The sequence below is a fragment of the Rhinatrema bivittatum genome, chromosome 8, assembly GCF_901001135.1.
Source record: "Rhinatrema bivittatum chromosome 8, aRhiBiv1.1, whole genome shotgun sequence".
NCBI lineage: Eukaryota > Metazoa > Chordata > Amphibia > Gymnophiona > Rhinatrematidae > Rhinatrema > Rhinatrema bivittatum.
Window position 1 is genome coordinate 239,358,725 of NC_042622.1, and position 26,485 is coordinate 239,385,209.

The 26,485-nt window shown below is 44.1% G+C and overlaps 1 protein-coding gene across 3 annotated transcripts in view; it reads right to left on the minus strand.

Annotated features, from left to right (window-relative positions):
• PIAS4 (protein inhibitor of activated STAT 4) overlaps window positions 1-26,485 on the minus strand; it is a 130,919-nt gene that overhangs the window by 26,144 nt on the left and 78,290 nt on the right. Inside the window, exon 10 of one of the 3 annotated variants that reach the window (XM_029614265.1) lies at window positions 23,637-23,767. The exons of 1 other annotated variant lie outside the window; for it this stretch is intronic. In XM_029614265.1, coding sequence (XP_029470125.1) covers window positions 23,637-23,767 — 131 coding nt within the window. Of the gene's footprint in view, window positions 1-23,617; window positions 23,768-26,485 lie in introns of all 3 variants that reach the window. One more of the 3 variants, XM_029614266.1, reaches the window with a different exon arrangement.

Genomic DNA, 26,485 nt, shown 5'->3' on the forward strand with positions numbered 1-26,485 from the left:
CATCCGCCAAGGCTAAGGGGGAGCCTAGCAAGGGGATCCAATTTTTAGAGAAAACATTACATTTGATAGTTGTGTGGTGCACCTTACATCCCCTTGAAAAAGATTTTACTCATGTTTCCCGAGCCCATGCGACGCACGCTAGGTTGGACTATTTTTTGAGTGTTAATAGCTTTTTCAAAGATAGCAACAGCCGGAATTGGTGATATAGTGATCTCAGATCATGCACCCATTTGGTTAGACCTGATCAACCCTCAGTCAGGACCCACCACGTTTGCTAGAAAATATGGATATTTCTATTGAGAGGATTCCCTATTTCAACAGTTCCTGAGGGAAAAAGGGGCAGATTTTGAATCCCTGAATGAACAGCATAAGGGTGACCCTATTCTTTTTGGAACACGGTAAAGGTGGTGCTAAGAGGTGAGATTGGTACAGCCTTGGTAGGGCTGTACCCCCTGATCTGACAGCGAGAGTAGTTGTGTTTTTGGAAAGTGATTGCACTGGTGTGTGCAGTCTCCAAGCAGATGACCTTCCTGCTGATGGGGGAGAGACATTGAGAATTAAGGCTATCCTTACGCAGGTCTTAAGGCGGTGGCAATGAATTGCAGTTAACCTCTTGCTGCTCCCTGGTGGTTCATGCTGCTACTATTTCAGGAAACTGATAAGATTGGTTGGAATACCAGGGCAGTGATGGAACTGGCTGCTGCCATTTTGGCGGATTTTGGCTGCGCCTTAGTCACTCTCTCTGCCAGAGGGGGTGGCTTCGGTTTTAGTGGCCATGCTTCAGTTGTGGCTGAGATTGGTCGGCTGCTACAATTTCAAAGTATAATCTTATGAAATTGCCTTAAAGGATTACTCTTGGTTCTAGGAATGAGTTGGAGAAGTTCTTGGAGAAGACCATTAACTGCTATTAAATTGACTTAGAGAATAGCCACTGCTATTACTGGCATCAGTTACATGGGATCTACTTAGTGTTTGGGTACTTGTAGCCTGGATTGGCCACTGTTGGAAACAGTATGCTGGGCTTGATGGACCCTTGGTCTGACCCAGTATGGCAACGTCTTATACTGCTTATGTTTCTTAATGCCAATAGGTGAGGTGAGTCCCAAGTTCCTCGTTTTCCAGAAGATTATGTATTTTCAAGTTGTAAGTAATTTGTTTTTATTGTAAACCACTTTGGAAAGGTGGTATATCAAGTTCAGTAATAAAGTCAATTATCCCAAGCCTTCAGCCACTCTCCTAATAATTGTAATAAAAGTATTTGTAGTACATTATTGCAATTGTCTGTCTTATATCTGTTTTACCTTTGTTGCAGTGCTTTCTGGATCATAACCTAACATTAGTAATAAAACACTGTTTATCTTGAAACCTGCAGTTGTGCTGACTTAGGGTGTGAGTATGGAGTGAAGTGTTTTGTGTACCATATCGTGTCAGGAAGGGAACTTGCAGGATACTGGCCATGGTCATTTGTGTTTCAGGGCAGCAGATCCTGTGGTAAGGGAGCCCACAGGGTGCTGGCCTTGTTTGTGTTTCAGGGCATGGGGTGTGTGTCTTACGACACCCACAGAGTGAAACCTGCCAAAAGCAAGTGATTCTGGTCTTGAGTAAAGCCATAATTCCATAGAAATCTGCAGAAAGGATAAAGAAAACTGCAGAGTAGTGGAACACAAAATGGCTGCCGCTCAGGAGGAAGACCCACCATCTTTAGTAAGCAATTCCAGAGTCACTGAACTAGTTGTGGTTGTACTAGCCCTAGATGGTGAATTCAAAAAAAGGTATGAGAAAATTGAAGGAGTAAGTGCATAGTTAACAAAATTTGAGAATTAGCTGAGGGAAGCAGAGGTTTGCATCTCTGGGGTAGAAGACTGCACAAGCAAACTGGAAATGAAGTTGGCCACACTAATTGCCAGTGCACAGAAAAAGTGGAAGAACTAGAGAATAGGTCCTGTTGGAACAATATGCATTTTTAGGGATCTCTGAAACCATGGCAGAGACAGATTTAGTGGAGACTTGGAAGCTTGGCTGACACGAGAATTATAATTAATGGGGGCATGTCCTCTGTTTGAGAGAGCACACACCGCTTAAGCATAAGGAAGGGAGGAAACAAGGCTTAAATCTGATTTATTTATTTATTTATCGAGTTTTATATACCGTCCGGTTTTCGCCATCACAATGGTTTACAAAGTTTCGATGTTTAACAGGGTGTTTAAAATTCACGTGCTTGTTAACATATTTATTGTAGGGTGATCTTCAGAAATCCTCCTGAAAGGAGTCGCCGTCTTACCTTTTCAATAACAGCTTGTGAGTTGAATTGAATTCCCTCCGCAGGGCTCCACTACTTTTCAAAATATTCAGGTCCACAGTCTTCACAGTTTCACTTTTGGGCTTTTTGTCCTCCCGACCAGCCCTTGTGGCGAAACACGGTCCATGCCAGGGGACCAAAAATTTGTCTGCAAAGTTGTTAAATAAATGAAGGATATGTTGATCTGATTAGTTCTCAAGTCTCTATCACTGAAATATTCAAGATAAGGTTCCATGAACTCTCATAGCACTATACTATTTTTTAAGCTTTGCCACATCTCCATCGGCTGGGACAGGTGCATAACCTACTGGTTCTGGATCCACATGTCTGTATGCTAAGAAATATGCATGGTCCAGACACCCAACTTGGATGCGCAGGCACGAATCGATGTCAGTTCGCAGCAGACTTGCACAGGAGGCAGCGCGTGAATGCTGCCATGGCCTACCATACGGCATCTCAGAGAAGCCTGAGTGTGGGCCTAGTCCAAAAGGCTGCTCAGCCTGCCACAACTGCTGTGACTTTTCAAGTGCCCTCACAGAGTCGGGAATAATCATCAGATCGACACGCTGGAGGCTCAGAGACCATACCAGAAGAGGAGGGAGAGGAATACCTTTCATATATGTATGTATTTATTACTACTTTTTTTTTTTTTTTTTAAACACATCCCCTTACATGAGCTCAGCCTGTCCTGGCCGGAGTTCAGAGTTGGTCTCCTGCTGCGGGGGGGGGAAGAGAGCTAATGCCTTCACCACCACACTGCTTTCTGCACCCACTAATCTTTTAGCTGATTCTCTCCTGAGAGTTAAAACTCAAGCTGGACTGAGGCAGTCAACTGAGGGAGGGGATCATGAGATCACCTCAGGAGAGATCGACTAAGGGAGGGGACCATATGGTATCACCTCAGAAGAAGCAGTGCGTGAATTAATCTCCTTTTCTCCTTCTGATTCCCCCCCCCTCAAAAACCCCAAGCAATCCCCAGTAGGGAGATGCATGTCCATCATCTGCTAGAGATAGAGAATACTGGAGGGCTGATAGAGCAGGGGCATATATACTGTGACATCAGCTTTGCTCCATCTACATCAGTAAAGGTGCATAACCCCACTGTTTGTGAATTAATCTGTCTCAATGCTGAGAACACCAACATTTCCACAATCTCCAACAAAAATTATCTGCTCTTGGAGATTTTGGTGCAACCCCTCAGGTGACAAATATACCATCTAAACAATATTTTGTAACCATTTTCCATAATCAGGGAGGAAACAGAACAACTCTTAATGCCACATGAAACATCTTGCCCAATCATCCTTCTCAATTTCACCTCCAGTATGCCTTCTCCCAGGCCAAAATATTGTTTAGTTTACTAGCCAGTAAGGCCCTTAGTTTTGAGAGGAAGAGATAGTCCTTCAAAAAGTAAGCTACCCTTCCGCAGATCAGACAATATTTTCCCATCCGACAGATGACTGATTTGAAGATATGGAAAATAATCCCCAGAAAGAGAGAACATTTTTTCCATTAAATCTGCAAAGGGAACAAAGAGGCTTGGACTCCATCTAATAGAAAAGGGTTGAAATGAAATATCCTCCATTCACTTTAAAGCCTTACACTAGGGGAGTCACAAAGCTTACTCACCCATGAGCTAACAATGATCTGCCAAATCCAATTTCCTCAGACCTTAAACATGAAGGGAAAATGCATTCTCTTAAAGGCCTTTTCTGCAACCGACTGCCAAGATCAACAAAAGGATCCTTCCCTTTCTTTGATTGCCAGATTAATTTAAGACCCAACAGAGATTACCAGCCGTCTGCCTCCCAGTAATAAACCCGGATTTTCGTATTCTTGATCTAGTGCTATTATCCTTTAGCCAAAGCACTAAGACTTTTGCTAAAACTGTGGTGTCCAAATTTAGCAAGAAATGAGTTGATATGAGTCACAAAGTAAGATCTTTCCCTTCTTTAGGTATCAGACATCCAGGCCATTTTCATAGAGAGCGGTAGATTATCACCTTCCAATAGACAAATAGAGCATCAAACATCTTTTTTAAAGGACTCACCAGTAAATCACAAAATTTCTTATAAAGTTTACAGGAAAATCTGTCTAGACCAGAAGCTTTTCCTCATTTAAAATAGCTTGAGATACCTCAAAGACTGATACCTTCTTATTTAAACCTCTCCTGCATCAATACAGGAATTTTGGATAAAGCAACTAGTCTAAATATTTATATCAGCTTCAAGAATAGAAGAGTCTGTTAGTATACAACGATTATAAAATTGGGCAAAACCTCTTATGAATGTCCAGATCCTTATCAAGTGTTCCTCTGCTTATCCTTAACCGAACCTTCCTGTACATGCTGAATCTGTTTTTTTCAATTTAAAAGCTAAGAGTTTACATGCCTTGTTCCCAAATTCAAAATATTGCTGCTAGGTAAGACAAATTATGGGCGACAGCATCCGCCTCCAAGTTTATGTAACTGATGCCTATAAATTTCTAATTGTCCGAAGAACCATAGGGTTCAAAAGATTTAAAAATTTACACTAAGGGCATGCAGCGCAAAGACTATACCCACGGTCTCCTTCTTTTGATATGCCATAGGTAATCAAACTAACCCTAATCACAGCTTTTAAAGCAATACCAGAGTATGAAAGCATTCATTTCCCAGTATCATTATCTCTAAATAGTTCACAATATCTTCCTGCAACTGCTGGCACAATTCAGTATAGTTTAGCAAGTTTTCATTCAGCTTCCAAAAGCAGCTACCAGGATGCTCTTGAGACAGGAAAAAAACAAAAACAAAAAAAAAAACTCCAGGAGTACTGGAGCATAGTCTGACCATGAAATTATCAATATCATTACGGGTAACATGAGAGACCTCTTATTAATGAGAAAAATCTATCATGGAAGAACCAATGTGAAGAGAACAAACCATGCCTAGGATGCATCCTAGGGTACTGAAGGAACTCAAAAATGGAATTTCTAATAGTTAATTTGTAACCTAACATTAAAATAATCCATTGTACCTGAAGACTGGAGGGTGGCAATGTAACCCCAATATATAAAAAAGAGCTTCAGGGGCAATACGGGTAACTATAGACCAGCGAGCCTGGGAAAAATAGTGGAAACTATTCTCAAGATCAAAATCGTAGAGCATATAGAAAGACTTGGTTTAATGGAACACAGTCAACATGGATTTACCCAAGGGAAGTCTTGCCTAACAATCTGCTTCATTTTTTGAAGGGGTTAATAAACACGTGGATAAAGGTGAACCGGTAGATGTAGTGTATTTGGATTTTCAGAAAGCATTTGACAAAGTCCCTCATGAGAGGCTTCTAAGAAAACTAACAAGTCATGGGATAGGAGGGGATGTCCTTTCATGGATTACAAACTGGTTAGAAGACAGGAAACAGAACAGGATTAAATGGTCAATTTTCTCAGTTGAAAAGGGTAAACAGTGGAGTGCCTCAGGGATCTGTACTTGGACCGATGCTTTTCTATATATCTATATCTATATATATATATATCTATATATCTATATCTATATCTATATATATCTATATATAGATATATCTATATATGATCTGGAAAGCAATATGACGAGAGAGGTTATCAGATTTGCAGATGATAGAAAATTATTCAGAGTAGTTAAATCACAAGCGGATTGTGATACATTACAGGAGGACCTTGCAAGACTGGAAGATTGGGCATCCAAATGGCAGATGAAATTTATTTAATGTGGACAAGTGCAAGGTGTTGCATATAGGGAAAAATAACCCTTGCTGTAGTTACACAATGTTAGGTTCCATATTAGGAGCTACCACCCAGGAAAAAGACCTAGGCATCATAGTGGATAATACTTTAAAATTGTCAGCTCAGTGTGCTGCAACAGTCAAAAAAGCAAACAATGTTAGGAATTATTAGGAAAGGAATGGTTAAAAAAAACGGAAAATGTCATAATGTCTATATCGGTCCATGGTGAGACCGCACCTTGAATTCTGAGTGCAATTCTGGACGCCGCATCTCAAAGATATAGTTGCGATGGAGAAGGTACAGAGAAGGGCAACCAAAATGATAAAGGGGATGGAACAACTCCCCTATGAGGCTGTTCAGCTTGGAGAACAGACGGCTGAGGGGGGATATGATAGAGGTCTTTAAGATCATGAGATGTCTTGAACGAGCAGATGTGAATCAGTTATTTACACTTTTGAATAATAGAAGTACTAGGGGACATTCCATGAAGTTAGCAAGTAGCACATTTAAGACTAATCGGAGAAAATTCTTTCACTCAATGCACAATAAAGCTCTGGAATTTGTTATAGAAACATAGAAATGACGGCAGAAGACCAATAGGCCCATCCAGTCTGCCCAGCAAGCTTTCACACTTATTTTCTCATACGTATATGTTACTCTGACTGCTGAGTTCAGGGCCCTTTTGGTAACTTTTGATTCTAATTTCCTTCCACCCCTGCCATTGATGCAGAGAGCAGTGTTGGAGCTGCAAAGTGAAGTATAAGGCTTAATGTTTGAGGGTAGTAACCATCGTATCGAGCAAGTGTTTGTATACTCATACTGCTCAGATCAATGCCCTTGTTAGATGTCTGGATGTAAATCCTATTTCTTCATTCCCCCCTGCGTTGAAGCACTAAGCTGCACTGGATATGCATTCAAAGTGAAGTATCAGGCTTAATTTGTTAGGGTTAGTAATCGCCACAATACGCAAGCTACTCACACGCTTATTTGTTTACCTAGACTGTGCAATTCAGTCCTTGTTTGTTGTCTGAATATAAATTCCTCTTTTCCTCTTGCCGTTAAAGCATAGAGCAATGTTGGAGTCGCATTAACCTTGTGAACGTTTATTGAATAAGGGTATTAATCACCAGGTAGTAGCAGTCATTCCCGCAAGCTACCCCCATACCTCTTCTCTTCATTCCCGTCCTCCAGGCTTTATGGATCCACAGTGTTTATCCCACGCTCCTTTAAAAACCTTCACAGTTTTGGTCTTCACCACTTCCTCCGAAAGGGCATTTCAGGCATCTACCACCTTCTCCGTGAAGAAATACACTTCCTGACATTGGTTCTGAGTCTTCCTCACTGGAGTTTTAAATCGTGACTCCTGGTTCTGCTGATTTTTTTCTAACGGAAAAGGTTTGTCGTTGACTTTGGATCATTAAAACCTTTCAAGTATCTAACATCTGTATCATATCACCCCTGCTCTTCCTTTCTTCCAGGGTATACATATTTAAGTTCTTCAATCTCTCCTCATAAGTCATTCGATTAAGACCATCCACCTTTTTGGTAGTTCTTCTCTGGACCACCTCCATCCTGTCTGTCCCTTCGGAGATATGGTCTCCAGAACTGAGCACAGTACTCCAGGTGAGGCCTCACCAAGGACTATACAAGGGGATAATTACTTCCCTTTTCTTACTCTATATTCCTCTCTATGCAGCCCAGCATTCTTCTGGTTTTAGCGCCTTGTCACGCTGTTTCGCCGACTTCAGATTTTTAGACACTATCACCCCAAGGTGTCTCTCCTGCTCCGTGCACATCAGCCCTTCACCCCCCATCAAATACATTTCTTTCGGATTTCCACACCCCATATGCATGACTCTGCACTTCTTGGCACTGAATCTTAGCTGCCGTAACTTCAACCAGTCTTCCAGCTTCCTTAAATCCCATCTCATTCTCTCCACTCCTTCTGGCATATCCACTCTTTTGCAGATCTTAGTATTATCTGCAAATAGACAAACCTTACCTTCTATCCCTTCCACGATGTCGCTCACAACGATATTGAATAGGACCGGTCCCAACACCGACATTTGCAGCACTCTGCTCATCATCGCTCTTTAGAGTACGTTCCATTTACCATCATACATTGTCTTCTGTCCTTCAACCAGTTTGCTATCCAGGCCTCCACCTTGGCACTCACACCCAAGCTTCTCGTTTTATTCACAAGCCTCCTGTGCAGGCCTGTATCAAAAAGCTTTGGTAAAATCCTAGAAGATGACATCTAGTGCTCTTCCTCGATCCAATTCTTAGTTACCCAATCAAAAAAGTCGATCAGATTTGTCCGACAGTACCTTCCCTTGGTGAAACCATGCTGCCTCTGGTCCATCAATTCTGCTGCTTGGAAGCAGGATGCTGGGCTTTGATGGACCCTTGGTCTGACCAGCTTGGCAATTTCTTATGTTCTTATGCCTAGATGGACTGAGCAGTCTCAAATAATCAATTAAATCCCCATCTAACAAGCAGATCTTTCAATTTATATCTATGAGAACACTTCCCAAATCCCGTTCAAGGAATTATCCAATCAGGATTTCTAGTTATATTGAAATTCCCTTTCATGAAAAAAAAACCACAAACGACATTAACAGAAAGATCTTCATCCATTTAGCAGAGAACTGCATAAACAGAGCAAAAACTCTTTGATTTATTCTGTGTCAAACAAAATTCTGCCTGAAATAATCCCGCTTAGCCTGCTTCACCTGTCCAAATTTACAATCAATAACCAGTTTACAGGCCAAATTATTCTCCCTCAGAACGATCTTTTTTCATTTCCATTCTACAAAGCAGATCTGCCTTTTTAATTTGGTTCCATCATTTCAGAAGGAAAATAGATTATCTTAGGGGTAGTATCACGCTGGCCTTATTGAAGTCATAGATAATATCCACTTGTGCTCCTACTGCAAAATCAGCAGTCCTCAAGTTCTCTTCCTGCAGATCCCGTGGGCCAGCTGGATGTCCTTTGGGCTTGATGGTGACTCGCTTAATGTAGACGGTGCATAAAGGAGAGTTGCTTACCCATAACAGGTGTTCTCATAGGACAGCAGGATGTTAGTCCTCACATATGGGTGACATCATCAGGATGGAGCCCAATCAAGGAACACTTTTGTCAAAGTTTCTAGAACTTTGACTGGCACCTACTGGGCATGCCCAGCATAACACCAACCCTGCATCCAGCAGGGGTCCCCTTTCAGTCTCATGTATAGTAAAAAGTACGTGCGAAAAAAATAGAATAAATCTTAAGCGAATCCAACTACGCGGGGTGGCGAACGGAATTTCGTGAGGACTAACATCCTGCTGTTCTGTGAGAACACCTGTTACAGGTAAGCAATTCTGCTTTCTCACAGGACAAGCAGGATGGTAGCCTCACATATCGGTGAGTACTGAGCTGAGGATGCCCGAGCAATGCACCAAAAGGTGTGCAACAGGCACAACAGGGGTGGAAATTTGGTTAGGAGGGCATCCTGAACCCCTTAATGGGTCGGTGGAAGGATGTTGGGAAGTTAAACTGAAAACAAGTTGCGTAGAATAGACTGGCCAAAGATGGAATCTTGCCTGCCAGCCTTATCTAAGCAATTATGGGCTGCAAAGGTATGGAGAGAACTCCAGGTAGCAGCCTTACAAATGTCAGCAAGCGGCATCGAATGGAGGTGCGCTACTGATGTTGCCATGGCCCTGATAGAGTGCACCTTCACACGGTCTTGCAGCAGAATGCCTACTTACTGGTAGCAAAAGGAGATACAGTCTGCCAACCAGGAGGAGAGAGAGTCTGTTTTCCAGAGGATTCCCCAATTTGATGGTATCGAAAGAAACAATTGGGTGGACTTCCTATGGGCTGAAGTGCGCTCCAGATAAAAGGCTAGGGCATGTTTACAGTCCAAGGAATGCAGAGCCCTGTTCTCCTGGGTTTGAATGGGGAAAGAAAGTAGGTAGGATTATGGATTGAGTAATATGAAATTCCGATACTACCTTTGGTAAAAATTTAGGATGAGTGCAGAGCACTACTCTGTCATGCAGAATTTTAGTGTAAGGCGGGTAGGTAACTAATGCCTACAATTCACTAACCCGCGAGCAAACGTAATAGTGGAGAAGGAAGACTACTTTCCATGCGAGATAATGGAGATCACAGGAGTGGAGAGGCTCAAACGGAGGTTTCATGAGCCGCCCCAAAAACTACGTTAAGATCCCAAGCAGGAGCCGGAGGGCGCAGTGGAGGTTTTAGATGGAGCAAGACTCTCATGAAGCGTGGAACGCAGCTACCGCACTAACATGCACCCTGATGGAGGAAGTTTTGAGGTCTGACTGACAGGTGCCAGAGATAGTCCAGAAACTTCGCGGTGGAACAAGTGAAGGGGTCTATGGACATGGAAGTGCACCAGACTGCAAACCTCTTCCATTTAGAATGATAAGACCGCCTGGTGGAAGGCTTTCGTTAAGCTACCAGGACTTGGGACACCGACTCTGAAAGGTTAAGAGGTTGGAGTATTAACCTTTCAACATCCAGACAGGGACAGGGCCTGGAGGTTGGGGTGGCGCAGGTACCATTTGTTCTGAGTTATCAGAAATGGATCCTTCCCCAGAGGAATGTGCCGGCGTACTGATAAGTCCTGGAGGATTGGAAACCACACCTGGCATGGCCAGTGAGGGGCTATTAGAATCATTAAGCCTTTGTCCCTCCATAACTTCATGAGAGTCTTCAATATGAGTGGAAGTGGAGGGTATGCAAAGAGGAGACCGCTGGCCCACGAAGAGGGCGAAAGCGTCCTTTGGCTGCGAGTGGTGGCTGCAAGTGAGGGAGCAGAAGTTTTCTGCTTGCGGTTGTGGACTGTGATGCAAAAGAGGTCTATGTGAGGGTAACCCCAACGTTGGAATATTGTGTCCGCTACCATGGGGTTGAGAGACCACTCGTGCGGATAAAACGTGTGACTCAACCTGTCCGCCAATAGATTTGTCCATGCCCGCCAAGTAGGTGGCTCTGAGGTACATCGAGTAGGAAAGGTCTCACACCCATATCTGTGCAGCTTCCTGATACAGAAGGTAGGATCCTGTTCCCCCTTGCTTATTGATGTACCACATCTCCACCTGATTGTCTGTTTGAATCAGGATGGCCTTGTTTGAAAGGCAATCCTGAAAAACCCTGACGGCATATCTGATCGCCGGAAGCTCCAGGAAATTTGTCTGGTGTTTGGCTTCCTCTGGAGACCAGGTTCCCTGAGTCTGCAGGCCACCGACATGAGCACCCCACCCTAGGTTGGAGGCATCTGTTGTCAAGGTAAATTTGAGGTTCTGAAGCCTGAAATGGAAGGCCTTGAAATAGATTGTGTGTGTGCATCCACCAGGCCAGCGACAGGCGGAGCTGCTTGGTAACGTGGACAATGCTGGACATTGGCTGTTAAGCTTGAATCCACTGGGATTTTAAGGTCCACTGCATTACTCTCATGGCTAGGCGGGCCATCGGAGTGACAGGCACAGAGGATGCCATGTGACCTAGCAGTATGAGGAAGTGACGAGCAGTGGAGGATACTCGAGTCTGTAGGAGATGCGCCAGGGAGGCAAAGGTGAAAGCTCGATCCTGAGGGAGAAAGGCTTTCACCTGTATAGTGTTCAGGTCGGCTCCTATAAAGGATAGGGTTTGAGATGGAACTATCTTGGATTTCGGATAGTTGATGAGAAACCCTAAGGAGACCAAGGTATGAAGAGTGAGACCCAAGGACGCCAATGCGGCTTGCCGAGTCAGAGCCCTTACCAACCAACCAATCGTCGAGATAAGGGTGTAGACATGGACACCTTGACTCCTGAGGTAGGTTGCTACGACTACAAGGCACTTGGTAAAGACTCGCGGAGCGGCTGCCAGGCTGAATGGCAGCCCTCTGTACTGGAAGTGTCGTGGGCAGACCAGGAATCACAGAAATTTGCAATGAGATGGAGTGATAGAGATGCGTGTGTATGCGTCTTGGAGATCCAGAGAGCAAAGCCAATCTTCTCTTTGCAGAAGAGAGCCTAAGGTTACCATCTTGAACTTTTCCCTTTGTAGATACTTTAAGGCATGAAGGTCCAGAATTAGACGAATGCCACCTGACGTTTTTGGTATGAGGAAATACTGGGAATAGAACCCCTGCCCCTGTTGGGAGAGGGGCACTGGTTCTATTGCCCAGGATTCAAGGAGGGTGGAAACCTCCTGTTTGAGAAGTGAGGAAATTGAGGTGGTAACCTTGCTGTGGTGTCTCAAGTACCCACTGATCTGTGGTGATCATGTGCCATATGCTGGTGAAATGGCACAACCAACCACCAACGGGTATGGATGGAAAAGGAGATTGGTATATGCTTTCCAGAGAGGAGTCAAAATCCTGAAGCTGGTCCCGGTTGAGGGGCTGGCTGTGTCTTGAGGCCAGGATTGTCTGGACTATCCTTTCTGGTAAGGTCTGGAGGGGCGACCTCGAGAAGCAGGAGGATAGTACCTTCTTGGGTTGTAGGCTAGCCGCTTAGAGTCTCGCCTGAAAGTCCTCTTTGATGTGGATGAGAAATCAGTAGGCACAGAAGAAAGTTGACAGCATTTCATGGTGGTCCTTTAGCTGTGCCACAGTCTCCTGAATTTTGTCCCCCGAAGAGGTTATCACCAGCACAGGGTAGGTCAGCCAACCTGTCCTGTACCTCTGGTCTTAAGACTGAGGACTTCAACCAGGCCCGCCTTCTTGCACTAATCCCCGCTGCAGACACCCTGGAGGCAGTGTCAAGATGTTTACGCAGCGCGGACTTCATGCTTGCCAGCATCCAGGCCTTTTTGAGCCAGAGCGTTGACGTTGATCCTGGAATTGTTCAGGCCAAAGATTCAGAGAGATCCTGGGATCTTCTTAAAAAGGTCTCTGTTATATGGGTCATGCATAACTGGTAGGAAGCAATGCGAGATATCAGCATTGATCATGGAAGACCCATCTGCCAAGTGCGTCCAGGGATTTCGGTTCCTTCCCTGGAGGAATGAAGTTTGGAACATTTGCCTTTTTCTGGGCTGAATCTACAACCACAGAGTGATGATCCAGTTGTGATCTTTGAAACCCAGGAGCTGAATGTACAAGATAGGTGGCATCTGTCTTACGGTTGACAGGTGGTACCGTACCTGGGTGCTCCCAATTCCTCTTCAGTAGATCAATGAGGATTAATGAATAAGAATAGATTTGATTTCTTTAGAAGCATCAAGAAACTGGAGAACTTCCAGCATCTTGTACCTTGAGTCCTCTTCTGTCTGAAGCTGAAATGGAATAGCCTCAGACATTTCTTTAATGAAATTAATAAAAGACAGATCCTCTGGAGGAGAACGCCTTCCCTCATCAGGGGGGAGAGGTCTCTGACGGCCAGACTGTCTGTATCCTGGGAGGAAATCAGTCCAAGGATCATAAGGTTGATCACCAGCTCCCATAGGATCTCCAGAGGGGAGTAATTAAAGAATGTGCTATTCCCGAAGGACCAGGGCCTTGGCACCGGAGGCACAAACGGCATCGATGGAACCAGCGACATCGATGGATGAGTCTGCGGTAAGATCCCAGACGGCAGCATAGATATCTGTGTTTCTTCAACCTTCTGATGACAAAAGGTATCGACGTGGAAGGCAGTGGACATACCGGTGTCCTCAGTTCCAGTGGTGGAAGAGCACCAAATCAATGCATCCAGCCTGCCGAGCAGTGGTGCGAGCGCTGTGGGAATCGGGTCGGTGACTGGGGCTGGCATTGGTTACTGGTGCCGATGGAGGTTGGAAGCCCTCTGAAGTGCCGTACCGATGGCCTCTTGGATCATCCGATCCAATTCCTCGCAGAAGCCTGGGGCATGGAACCCGGCTCGGAGTAAAGAGACAGCAATGGCATAGCCGGAGGGTCCATTGGTGAAAGTGGAGTCGCGGCTCCTGAACTAATGAAGGGGGGGGGGGGGGGGGGGGGGAGAAGAACGCCTCTGTGACCCAAGTCGCAGAGGAGGATGGGGTTTAATCGGTGGCTCTATTGAAGCCGATGCCGAGGGCTTGCCTGGATCAGCGGACTGAGCCTTCCGATTGACTGTGTCAACGCTTTTCTCGATGTTCTCCTCGGTCCTTCTCCTGAGGCGATGAGAAGAAGTTGACACCTTTGGAGTAGTCGATGCTGGTTGGGCCGCACTGGTTGTCTCGCTGCTGTTGAGAGGTCGATGGCCCCGGCTCAGACGAAGTGGTCGATGGAGTTGGGGGTTTTGACTGAAAGAAATTCCATCTTCTCTGAGCGGGCTTTACGGCCCTTCGGCTTCATTTGGACACATTTGGTACAAGTTTTCATGTCATGGTCGGACCCCAAACACAATACACAAACTCTATGAGGGTCTGTGATGGACATCATCTGAGGGACAGTCGGGGCACCAACGAAAACCCGACACCATGATTTTGACAAAAATTTAGCCGTGTTGTGGTCAATGGCCAGTAGGCCCCGAAGTGAAAACTCGACGAGAAATTAACTGCAAACAAGGGTAAAGCCTTCTCTTTCGACTGCGGAGTATGGATATCGATAGGGGATCCCTATGGGGTAGAATGTTTTGAAAATTTTGAAAGAAGTTCCGTGAGGAAAATTCCTGTCAGGAATCTCTAGAGAGCTCCTTAACCACGTGGCTACTGCTGCACAGAAAAAGACGACTGAAGGGGGACCCTTGCTGGATGCAGGTTTGGTTGTCATGCTGGGCATGCCCAATAGGTGCCAGTCAAAGTTATAGAAACTGACACAAGTGTTCCGTTGATTGGGCTCCATCCTGATGTCACCCATATATGAGGACTACCATCCTGCTTGTTCTGTGAGAAAATGGTGTCCTCACATAGCCCGACTAGGTAAGCCTCACTGGCCTCCTACAGAGCCATGACCTCCAAAGCTCTGGAAGTGCAGGTCAGCCTTGAAATCCTGTGGGATCTTGTGCATCAGGCACTGGAAGGGTAGTTTGCAGCTCAGCGGATTACTGGTTGCAGCAGATTCTCTTTTTCTGTCCCTCTCTCCCATACCTCTTAATTATACCGGTTTTGTCTGCACATGCGAAACCATGTTTTGAGAGAGGCATGCGATTTCCCAAACATGGTTCAGCGACAGAAAACTGGCTTTCCCTTGTGACTCCATTTGTGAAGATGGTGTCAGTGATGAGAATGCAGAGTCCAACGAAAGCCTATCTTGTATAATGGCAATGCTCGATTCAATTCCCCATCAATAATTGCTGCAGATTTTTATGGAAAGTCTGGGAGCCCTCAAAACTCAGGTCTTGCACCCTTCACTGCATCACGGGATCCTTAGTCTTTATATTTAAACTTTTTATTGAAAATGTTCACATAGGTAATACATAAACATATGGCATGATGGTTGTTTCTTTCCATACATACCACATGAAAGTCAATCAAAACAAGTTCCAAAACCAAGAACTACTCGTTGAATTCCCTCTCTCCCCTCCCACCCCTACATTTGCAAAGGAAAAAAGACAAAGTGTAGTATATCTAAGAATCAAAGGAAAAGAGAAAGAATGAAAACAGTAAAAGCGACCAATTAAAACTTATTTAAAACCTGATGTTGTGCCCTATGTGATAAATTACTAAAATAAGGCAACCGTATGTCCAAAGTTTGTTTCTAAGAGGAGTAAGCATGTTTTCTAGACATCTGTTCCATAAGCAGTAGATGAAGACTTTCTCCAATGCAGATACGACAGGGATTCAGCTTGCCTCCAAGTGCACAGAATATTTTTTGCTAAATGAAATACTTTAGCTATCCACAACTTTTGAGAGGATAAGCCCACCCGACAAGAAATAAAGACAAAGCAGCATTAAACACTGAAACAGACAAATAGCAAGGACATTCTCCACAAAGTGAGATACAGATTTCCAAAACTTCTGGATGTTCACACAAAACCAGAATTGATGCCCCTAATGTGCTTCCTACCTTTTCACATTTTAAATAGGCATCAAATTGTGCTACTCGAGCTAAGCAACTCTCAGTCTTTAATTTATATTAAAAAAGGAAGGCATTTATTATAAGCAGCATTCAGCAAAGAAACTCGACAGTCTAACATGAATCATGACTTGAGGATACTTCCATTCTATAATTGCTGGTACGTTTGTTGGTCGGTTGTCAAGCTCAAAAGAAAGACATTTATGCTGCCTTTTTGGGACTTTTAATGATTTAGTTTCTGTAATATCTATAGTGAATCCCACTAAAACACTGTCCTTTATAAAATCTCAATTGAATAAAAAAATATAATTAAAATTAATTTTCATAGGGCACATTAAAGCTGGAATAGCAGATGTTTGAGTATATAAAAGCAAGTTTGCTTACCATAAACGGTGTTTCAGAGGATAGTAGGATGAATTAGCCATGCTGTCATGGGATCTGTCAATCAGGTCCGGGAGGCGGAGCTGGTCAAAGCAGAGATCAGAGCTTTGCTCTCTGTGGCTGCGTGTGTGTTCCCGCACAGGAAAGTAACGGAATCTCCTCAGTCTGTGATTAAGCCTTAGTGTAGTTGAAGACTTGGTGACTGCCAGGGAGGAGGGTGGGTCAGCATGGCTAATTCATCCTATCTACGGAAACACCGTTTATGGTAAGCAAACTTGCTTTTTCCCCGTCGATAGCAGGGCTGAATTAGCCATGCTGTCATGGGAGACCCAAGCTCCCGATCACGTTGTTTTGATATATATGTTTGTACGTGATCTTTGACAGTGTGGAGGTCATCGTGGACAGGAGGATAGAGATTGCAGGATTGCTTGCCCTATCTTTGCATCCGTGGCTGCTTGTTGATCCAGGCAGTAGTGATATGTGAAGGTATGGAGCGATGACCATGTAGCTGCCTTGCAAATGTCTATGGGTTGCACATTCCTTAGGTGTGCCAATGAGGCTACTACTGCTCTGACTTTGTGAGCTTTCGGCTCTGAATGTAGTTGTAGTTTCTGTTTATGGTAACAGAATTTGATGCACTGTGCTATCCAGCTGGAGATGGTGCGTTTAGCCACTGGTAGTCCAGGTGTCTTTGGGTCAAAGGAGACAAAGAGTTGAGAAACATGGGAGTCCAAGTTTGTCCTTTCTTTATAGTATGCTAATGCTCTTTTACAATCTAGTGTGCAGTAGTTTTTTCCCTATCATTTGCATGAGGTTTAGAGAAAAAAGGTGGGTAATTCCATAGTCTGGTTGAGATGGAATTGGGAAACCACTTTTGGTAGGAAGGATGGGTGAGTTCGGAGAACTACTTTTTGGTGATGAAATTGTAAATATGGAGAATAATGGACCAAGGCCTGCAATTCACTAACTCTTCGTGCTGATGTCACTGCAACCAAGAATACCACTTTCCATGTGAGGTATTTAATATGTCCTTGTTGAGAGTTTCCTGGATTCTAACAAGATGAATTGTACCGAGATGGAAACTCCCTGTTCTGTTAGAAGGAGCCTCTCAATCTCCACGCTGTCAAGTGGAGAGATGAGTGTAGCGGGTGTAGAAGCATCCCTTGATCTTGGCAGAGAAGATCCTGGCGATTCGGTAATCGAATTGGATCCATGATGGATAGTCTGAGAAGGAAACTGTACCACTGTTGCCTCGGCCAAGCCAGGGCTATGAGTATCAGTTGAGCTTTGTCTGCTATGCATTTTTGAATTGTCCTTGTTATGAGTGGTATGGGAGGAAAGGCGTATAGGAGGCCTGTTGTCCACAGGATGAGGAAGGCATCTTGAGTGATCCTGAATTGGCTTGTCTTATCGAACAGAATTTGGCCTCTGTTGCAAAGAGATCTATTAAAGGTTGTCCCCCACTGCATGAATATGTCTTGGGCTATTTCTGTATTGAGTGCCCATTCGTGAGGATGAAAGATGCGGCTTAGTTTGTCCGCTCTTGTGTTTGCAACTCCTGGTAGATAAGTTGCTTGGAGATGTATGCAATTTTGGTGAGCATGTTCGAAGATTGTCAGGGTCTCCTTGCAAAGGGACCATGAACCGGACCCTCCTTGTTTGTTGATGTAAAACATTGCGACTTGATTGTCCGTGTAGATCATGATCCTGCGTCCTTTCAGGTGGTCTTGGAACACTCATAATGCATTCCGAATCGCTCTGAGTTCCAATAAATTTATTTACAGGTTTTGTTCAGAGATTGTCCATAACCCTTGTATCTCGTAAATCTCGAGGTGCGCACCCCAGCCCTTGTGAGATGCATCTGTGGTTAATACTGTATTGTGAGGAGGGGAACTGAACAATGCTCCCTTGGATAGGGTGGAGTCTAGGAGCCACCATGTTATGTCTTCTCATTTCAGCGGTCAGTGATAACTTCTGTGTCAATGGTTGCGAGTGCTGTTTCCATTGACGTTTCAAGCCCCATTGCAGGCGTCTCATGTGTAGCCTGGTGTTGGGAACCATGAAATTCGCTGCTGCCATGTGGCCGAGGACTACTAAAACCTGTCTCGCTGAAGGCCTCTGAGTATGGTTCAAGGTATGTAACAGAAGACAGAATTGTGATATTCTGTCATTTGGTAGGTATGCCCTGTTGCACGTAGTGTCCAGGCATGCTCCTATGAACTATAACTGCTGTGTTGGTTGTAGGTGTGATTTCTGAAAATTGATCACCAATCCTAATTCTTGCAAGCATTGTATCACTCGATGGAGGTGATAGAGTAAGATGTTTGGAGCTGGGGAGATTATGAGCCAATCGTCCAGATATGGAAAGATGGTTATACCTTGGTGTCTGAGATGAGCCACTACCACTACCATGCATTAGTCCAAAGGGGATAGTCCAAAGGGGAGAACTTTGTACTGGTAGTGTTGATGCCTGTAGCGAAAGCATAGGTAATGCCACGAGGATGGATGGATTGGAATGTGTGTGTAAGCATCCTTCAGGTCGATGGAGCACATCCAATCGTTGGTTTGAATCAAAGGAAGGATTGATTTCAACGATACCATTTTGAATTTCTCTTTGGTGAGAAATTTGTTCAATTCCCTTAGGTCTAGGATGGGACGAAGGCCACCCGACTTCTTGGGTATGAGGAAGTATGGGGAATAAAATCCTACTGATTGGGTCCCTGGGTAAATTTGTCGAATTGCTTGTTGTTTGCAAAGCAATTTCCTCCCCCAGTTGTGGTTGGAAGTTGTGAATCTTGAAAGTGTAAAGATGAGGTAATATGGGTTTTGTGACAAATTGGAGTTGGTAGCCGTGACGTACTATCTCCAAAACCCATTGATCGGATGTTATTCTCTCCCAGGCTGTCAGGCAGGAATCAATCCTGCTGGGTGGTGCTTGATGTGGTGGTGGTAAGCTGGATAACTAAAAAGATGAAGTTGCTTTCACAGCAGTAGCCAGCTGTTGTGCCTGCTGTCTCTGGTTACATGGTTTATCTCTACGTTGGTTTGAGGTATTCTGTTGTGGCACAGGATGCTGGTACGCAGGGTAAGCCTGTGTATGAAAGGACTGGTAAGATCTGTAGGGTCTCCTGGCATATGATTGCCTACGAGTAGATCCAATATAACAATGTGTAGTCGAATAGTTAGAATGTGATGTTAATGATTGTACTACTAGAGCTTCTTCCTTCAGTTTACCCACTGTGTCCTGAAATCGTTCTCCAAACAGGTTATCTCCTATACATGGGAGGTTTGTTAGTTTTTCGTGCAAATCTTCACATATCGAACTTGAACGTAACCATGCTAGTCTGCGGGCTGTGATGGCTGTTGCCGATGCCCTAGACGTTGTTTCATATGCTTCATAGATTGACCTCAAAAGGTGTCGAGAACACTCTTCCATGTCATGAAGAGGCGGAGGTATCTGATCCGCAGTCAAGGAAAGCATACCTTTTATAGCTTGTATGCACTCATAGGTATTGTACCATGTAGAATTGATGGTGCATAACTCGGGCATTCAACATTGAGTTATGGTATATTTTCCTGCCAAACTCATCCAAATATTTGTTGTCTTTGCCTGGTGGGTATGAGGAATGTGACTTTTCTTAAATCTTTGCATTGCCGACTCTACTACAATTGAAACATGAGGTAATTGTGGTACAGAGTACGGTGATGTTTTCCTCATACGGAATTTTATGTACGTTTTTCTGGACACCGCTGCAATTGCGTAAGGTGTTTCCCAGGATTTCTGTAAGACTGAATGCAGGAGTTCTTGTGGTGGAAGAGATGTTGGTTCCCCTGGCGTGTCAAAAATCTTTAGGAGACCAAGGGTTTCTGCCCTAGGGTCTGTCTCTTTTTGGACCTCTAGATGCAGTATTGTACCCAATTTTTCTAGAAATTTTGGGTAAGTAAGGTCTTCCGGAGGGGAGTACGGCTCCTGAGGTTGTTCCTGCGGATCCGATGGGAATCCCATAGAGGATGATGAGGATGTTTGTGGTGAAGGAGAATAGAAAGATGTATCCTGTTTATAATTTGGTGAGGCTGGTCGGTTTGTTATGGGAGATGTTGGAGACTCCACCGACGGTTCCTTATTAGTATGTGTCTTATGTTCCGGAGAACTGTCAGCCATATTAGTCATTTTGAATGATAAGAACATAAGAAAATGCCATCCTGGGTCAGACCAAGGGTCCATCAAGCCCAGCATCCTGTTTCCAACAGTGGCCAATCCAGGCCATAAGAACCTGGCAATTACCCAAAAACTAAGTCTATTCCTTGTTACCATTGCTAATGGCAGTGGCTATTCTCTAAGTGAACTTAATAGCAGGTATAAGAACATAAGAAAGGTATAAGAACTGAAGAGTTTCATAAAAACCTGCTAAAGATTGAGACAATTGATAAAAAATGCCTCTTTTGTATGAGGGGGCATTATTGTATGATCATCTGGTGCTTGTGACTCACATGCTTTAGGGTGCATTGGAGTATTCTGAGGTAAAGTACTGGATACTTTATGGTATTTCTGTTTTTTGTCGCCTATTATGTCCCTCAAATCCTCAAACTGTAGAAGCGGTAGAGGAAGCAATTTGTATTACTTCTCTGTGGGAGAAGGTATTTGAAGTTGGTATATGAGATGATTTAGAAGTCTAAGGGCTTACTTCCCATGTTGCACTCCTCTTTGCAGACTTTATGTGGTGGGAGAGTCGTGAGTGCTTATGATAATAGTGTGACGAGTCTGTATGACTTCTATGTGAAGACTGATCATTTTCTACGTTTTATTGTAAACTGTCGAATTAGCTCTTGAAGACAGGGAAGTATCTGAACGAGGTGAGGTTATTGGTGGAGAAGCTGAAGAGCACCTTTGTGAAGGTGTATGTCGTCGTTTCAGCTCATTTTGTAATACATGAGATGGGTGCTCATGTGTCTTATGTGCAGATCTGGATTTATGCGCGGATCTAGACTTGTGCGCATATCTTTGTTTCAGTGCGCGCAAGAGTGATCGGCACCGGTGTCTTCGGTGCCGTGCGCACAGATATGATTGGCGCCGGGCGCGCAGGTGGCGTTGGCGCCATACGTGCAGATGTTGATGGCGCCGGGTGTGTAGAGTTTTCCTTTGGTTGTGCACACGGACGTCCTCGGCGCCTTGCGTGCCGATGTCTTTGGTGCCTTGCGTGCAGAAATCTTCTGCGCTGTGCACGCCGGGTCCTTCGGCATCGTGCGCATAGAAATGTTGTGCGCCAATATTTCTCTAGGCGCCGAAGTGTTATGCGCAGACACTTTTGTATGCGCATAAGGCGCCTTAGGCGCAGAAGTTTTAGGTGCCGAGAGTTTTGGCGCCAGTGTGTCCTGCGCCGGTGATTCTGGCTCTATGGATTTCTGGAAATCCAATGGCTTTTGTCGGCTTGCCACATCCTTACCTCCAAGACTGGAGGATTGAGGATCCCACGATGATGCCCTTTGAGGGAGCCAGTAAAATCGCAGGGCCAGGTGACGAATGAGCCTCCGATGGCTCCGGTGAGGCAAAAAGTTCTTGAAGCCTGTAGGCCCTTTGCTTCAGTGCTCTGGGTGACATCCTTGAGCAAAATTCACAATCTTCCCGATTGTGATCTGGTCCTAGGCATCGGTAACATCGGTCATGGCCATCCGTGACAGACATTACCTTGCCGCAATTACAGGGTTTAAACCCCGATTTTGACATGTTTGATTATATTAACGCTGAGAACAGCAGCTCCGTGTGCAATCCCGTGTGCAGAAAGAACAGACTGAGGAGATTGTTACTTTCCTGCACGGGAACACACGCGCAGCCGCAGAGAGCAAAGCTCTGATCTCTGCTTTGACAAGCTCCGCCTCCCGGACCTGATTGACAGATCCCATGACAGCATGGCTAATTCAGCCCTGCTATCGACAGAAAAAACAATTGTGAACATCCCCAGTCTCTGTGCAGGTAAAGGTACTTATTCTGTTATACCACTGAAGGGTGGAAGGAGGTCAGGAGAGCAACTGTATACATGTAAATGCCTCTTTTCCAGTCATTTTTTATGTACCTTAATGCTGGTTTACAAATGAAATGGTTAACATCTGGTGGCTGGAAAGCAGACTATTAGGGTGGCAGACCTCTTTGGCATGAACTCAAATCCCAGCTTTGCCCCAGTTCTGGGTGATCATGGCAACAGTAATTGAATAATGGATTTGTTACCATTGGGTAGCATCTGTGTTCTTTCAGATCTCTGGAACGCATCGGAAACCTCAGATCAGCAAATAAAGATTCCTCCTTCTAGATCCAAACAACTCACCTCAACTCAAAAGAGTAATTTCACTTGGAAGCCCCAAACTCTGGGACACCCTCCCAATTGAACTCAGAATTCAAGAAAACTTAAAAACTTTCAAGGAAGAGCTAAAAACATGGATGTTTACCAAAGCTTACCAACTCACCCAATGACTAAAAAACTCTGCTCCCATCCTTTCACACTTGAAAACAGACTGACCTAGGAATCTTGTGATTTACTTAGTTCTGTATTATGTTCTTGATTAATTTATAAACCTAGTTCATATGGTTATACTCAATATTAGCAACCATATGAACCTTTTTTTGAAAACACTGTTAAACTTCATAACTTTGTAAACCGTTGTGATGGCGAAACTGAACGACTGTATATAAAAATCGATAAATAAATAAAATGTAATTCACAAATAAGGAAATGTATTGCAGGGTCATCTCCTCCAAAAAAAGGAGCAGAGAAATCCAAAAAGTAACACTCCAGGGCAATACCTGTCATTTACATAAGCTCTTGGCTTCTAGATGGCATGATCTGAAACATGATGTAAATGAGTCCTAACAATTATCTTTGCATTGCTTTCCTCCCTAATTCCAATCAAAGCCTGTACTCAGATTTAAAAAGCTCTTTGTGGGAAGCAACAATTTGTACATCTGGATGATCTTTCCAGTACAACACTCCGCCACCCTCCTTCCAAGTATGGCATGGCACTGCTTCCTTGTGTGGCTTTTTCAGAGCCAGCTCTTTAGATCTGTGCTGGGAGAGGAGTCCCTGCAGTAGAGGAAAGATTTATTGGCCTTGTTCAAGGGTTCCCCTCTCCCCCCGGCAATATCCCAAACAGGACTAATTTAATTGGAAAAATGTTTTAAAGTTACTTAAAACGACACACTATTTAAAAAGTACTAGATTTCTCTGCTGCTGACATCTGAGCTCACCCACGTGACTTGCACCCACCAAGCACTAAGATGGGACACTGGGGGCTGCAGCTCCTCTCCTTCTCGGTAGTGACAGGACACCATGACCCGTCCACTAAGAATTCAATCTCATCTGCTTCCTGGCATGCCGTCAAGATCTTAGACAGAAGCCTGGAGAGGAAGAGAAATACCACCTCCATTAAAAATCCAGGGTAAGTGGCAATAAATCAAGAAATCTCAGTCGAAATGAAGACAAATTTACTTGGTCACTGCTCTTCAAAACGAGACAGCATGTGATTTATTTTATTTAGAGCTTTTCTATACCGGCATTCATGATACAATCATATCATGCCGGTTTACAGGTAACAGGGGGTGCGATAACCTTGAACATTTAACAAGTGTAGAGGAAACAAAAGTTACAATAAAACAGGGTTGCAAGAAATGGGGTAGGAAGGAGACAAGAGTAAGAATAACTTTAAAGTAGAAGTTATTTACATTGTGCTGAAAGGTCTCTTAATAGTTGTTTTGGTGCAGACTCTGGGAAGGCTTGTTTGAATAACCAAGTCTTAAGCCTTTTTCTGAATGTTAATAAACATGGTTCCTGTCTGAAAATCGGGGGTAGGGTGTTCCATAGAGAAGGTCCCGCTGTAGAAAAGGCCCAATCTCTAAAAGCTAGATGGTGCGTAGATTTGGTTGGTGGAACATGCAGGGAACCTCTGTAGGCTTCTCTGATAGGTCTGAATGAAGTGTGTAGTCTGAGGGGGATTTGGAGGTTAAGAGGGGCTTGGGAATGGATGGTTTTATGGAAATGGTGATGGATTTGTGTAGAATTCTGAAGTGAATTGGTAGCCAGTGTAAATTTTTGAGAATGGGTGAGTGTGGTCTCTTCTTCTGGAGTTTGTCAGGATTCTGGCTGCTGCATTCTGGAGCATCTGAAGAGGTTTGATGGAAACCTAGCAAGGGAGACCTAGCAAGATAGTTACAATAATCTTATCTTGGAGAATATTACGGCTTGGAGGACTGATCTGAAATCTTGAAAGTGAAGGAGTGGTTTGATTCTTTTTAATACCCGCAGCTTATAGAAGCAATTTTTGGTTGTGTTGTTGATGAAAGTTTTTAGATTCAGGCGGTTGTCTATTACTACTCCTAGGTCTCTTGCTTGGGTAACAATGGTGTTTACTGGTGCACTTTGTGGGGCATTACTGTTTTCCGGGGAGATGATATGGAGTTCAGTCTTAGGAGAGTTTAGAATCAGGTTTAAGTTTGCAAAGAGTAGGTTAATCTCTCTGAGGCAGTTTTCCCAGTGTTTGAGTGTTTTAGTGAGAGATTCTTTGATGGGGATCAGGACTTGCACATCATCAGCGTATAGGAAGTGTTTTGGTTGAAGCTTAGTTAACAGCTGGCATAGAGGAAGAAGGTATATGTTGAAGAGAGTTGGGGGTAGGGAGGAACCTTGAGGAACTCCTAGTGAGGAGTTGATGCGTGGGGATTTTTATCATCGATTCTGACTTTGTAACCTCTGTTCAGAGGAATGTTTTGAACCATGTGAAAGCAGTGCCTGTTATTCCAATGTCCGATAGACAGTTAAGGAGGATGGAGTGGTTTACGGTGTTGAAAGCTGCCGATAGGTCAAGGAGAATTAGTAAAAAAAAAGATTGTCCTTTGTCCAAACCCATGATGAGGTGGTCTGTTAGCGATAAGAGTAGGGTTTCAGTGCTTAATGCCTTGCAGAAACCATATTGGGTGGGGTGCAATATTTTGTGGTCTTCCAGGTAATCGGAGAGTTGCGAATTGACAAGTTTCTCCATAATCTTGGCTACAAATGGAAGGTTGGAAATGGGGCGGAAGTTGTTTGGATTCTTGGGATCCAAGTCAGGTTTCTTTAGGAGAGGTTTAAGAGAAGCAAGTTCTAGGGTGTCTGGGAAAATTCCCTGTGTTAAGGAGCAGTTAATGATATCCGCCAGTGGTTTGGAGATGGTGTCGGGAATTAGCAGGAGATGTTTTGATGGGATGTGGTCGAAGGGATGGGATGAAGGTTTCATTTTCCTTAATAGGGATTGAATCTCTAAAGTGGTGGTGGGTTCGAACGATTCCAGAGAGATTTTCTTTTATTTAGGGGGTGGTAGGAGCTGGTAGGCGAGTTAGAGCTAGGGGGCAAGAGGGTTACAAGGTTGGAGATTTTGCTATGGAAGAACAGAGCCAGTTCATCGGCTTTGGATTGTGCTTGGTCGTTAGGGATAGAAGGAGTGTTGGTTTGTGTTAGTTCAGATACGTAGGAAAAAAGGGCTTTTGCGTCGTAGACCAGGTCGTGAATCTTGTGAGTGTAGAAATCCCTTTTTGACTTTAAGGTGGAGTTCCTGTAGTGGTGGAGGGCAGTTTTGTAAGCGGATAGAGTGCTGGGTCATGGGGTCTTGCGCCATTTATTTTCCTTCTGTCTGAGGGTTTGTTTGAGTTTTCGAAGGTCATTTGTAAACCAAGGTTGTTTCTTTGAGGACTTAGGGTTGAGTTTTTTTTGTAGTTAGCGGACATAATTTGCTATTTTTTCTGTAATATTGCTCCAGGATAGTATGGCTGAGTTGGGATCTGAAAGGTTTATATGTGGAAGTTCTTTAGCCAGGTAAGTTGCTGAGGTCATCCGAAGAGCAGGATCTGCTGTAAAGAAACGAAGATTGAAGGGGGTGTGTATTATAGGTTTTTGTTATTGAGAAGGTAGCGGAGATTAATGAGTGATCCGACCAAGGGACCGGAGTGCATACAGGGAGGGTTGAATATGTGATACCAGAGTTTATGAAAATGAGGTCCAGGGTGTGGCCAGCTTTGTGGGTGGGCTTACTGATGATCTGCTGGAAGCCCATGGCTGTAAATGTGGAGAGCAGAGCTTCACAGTTA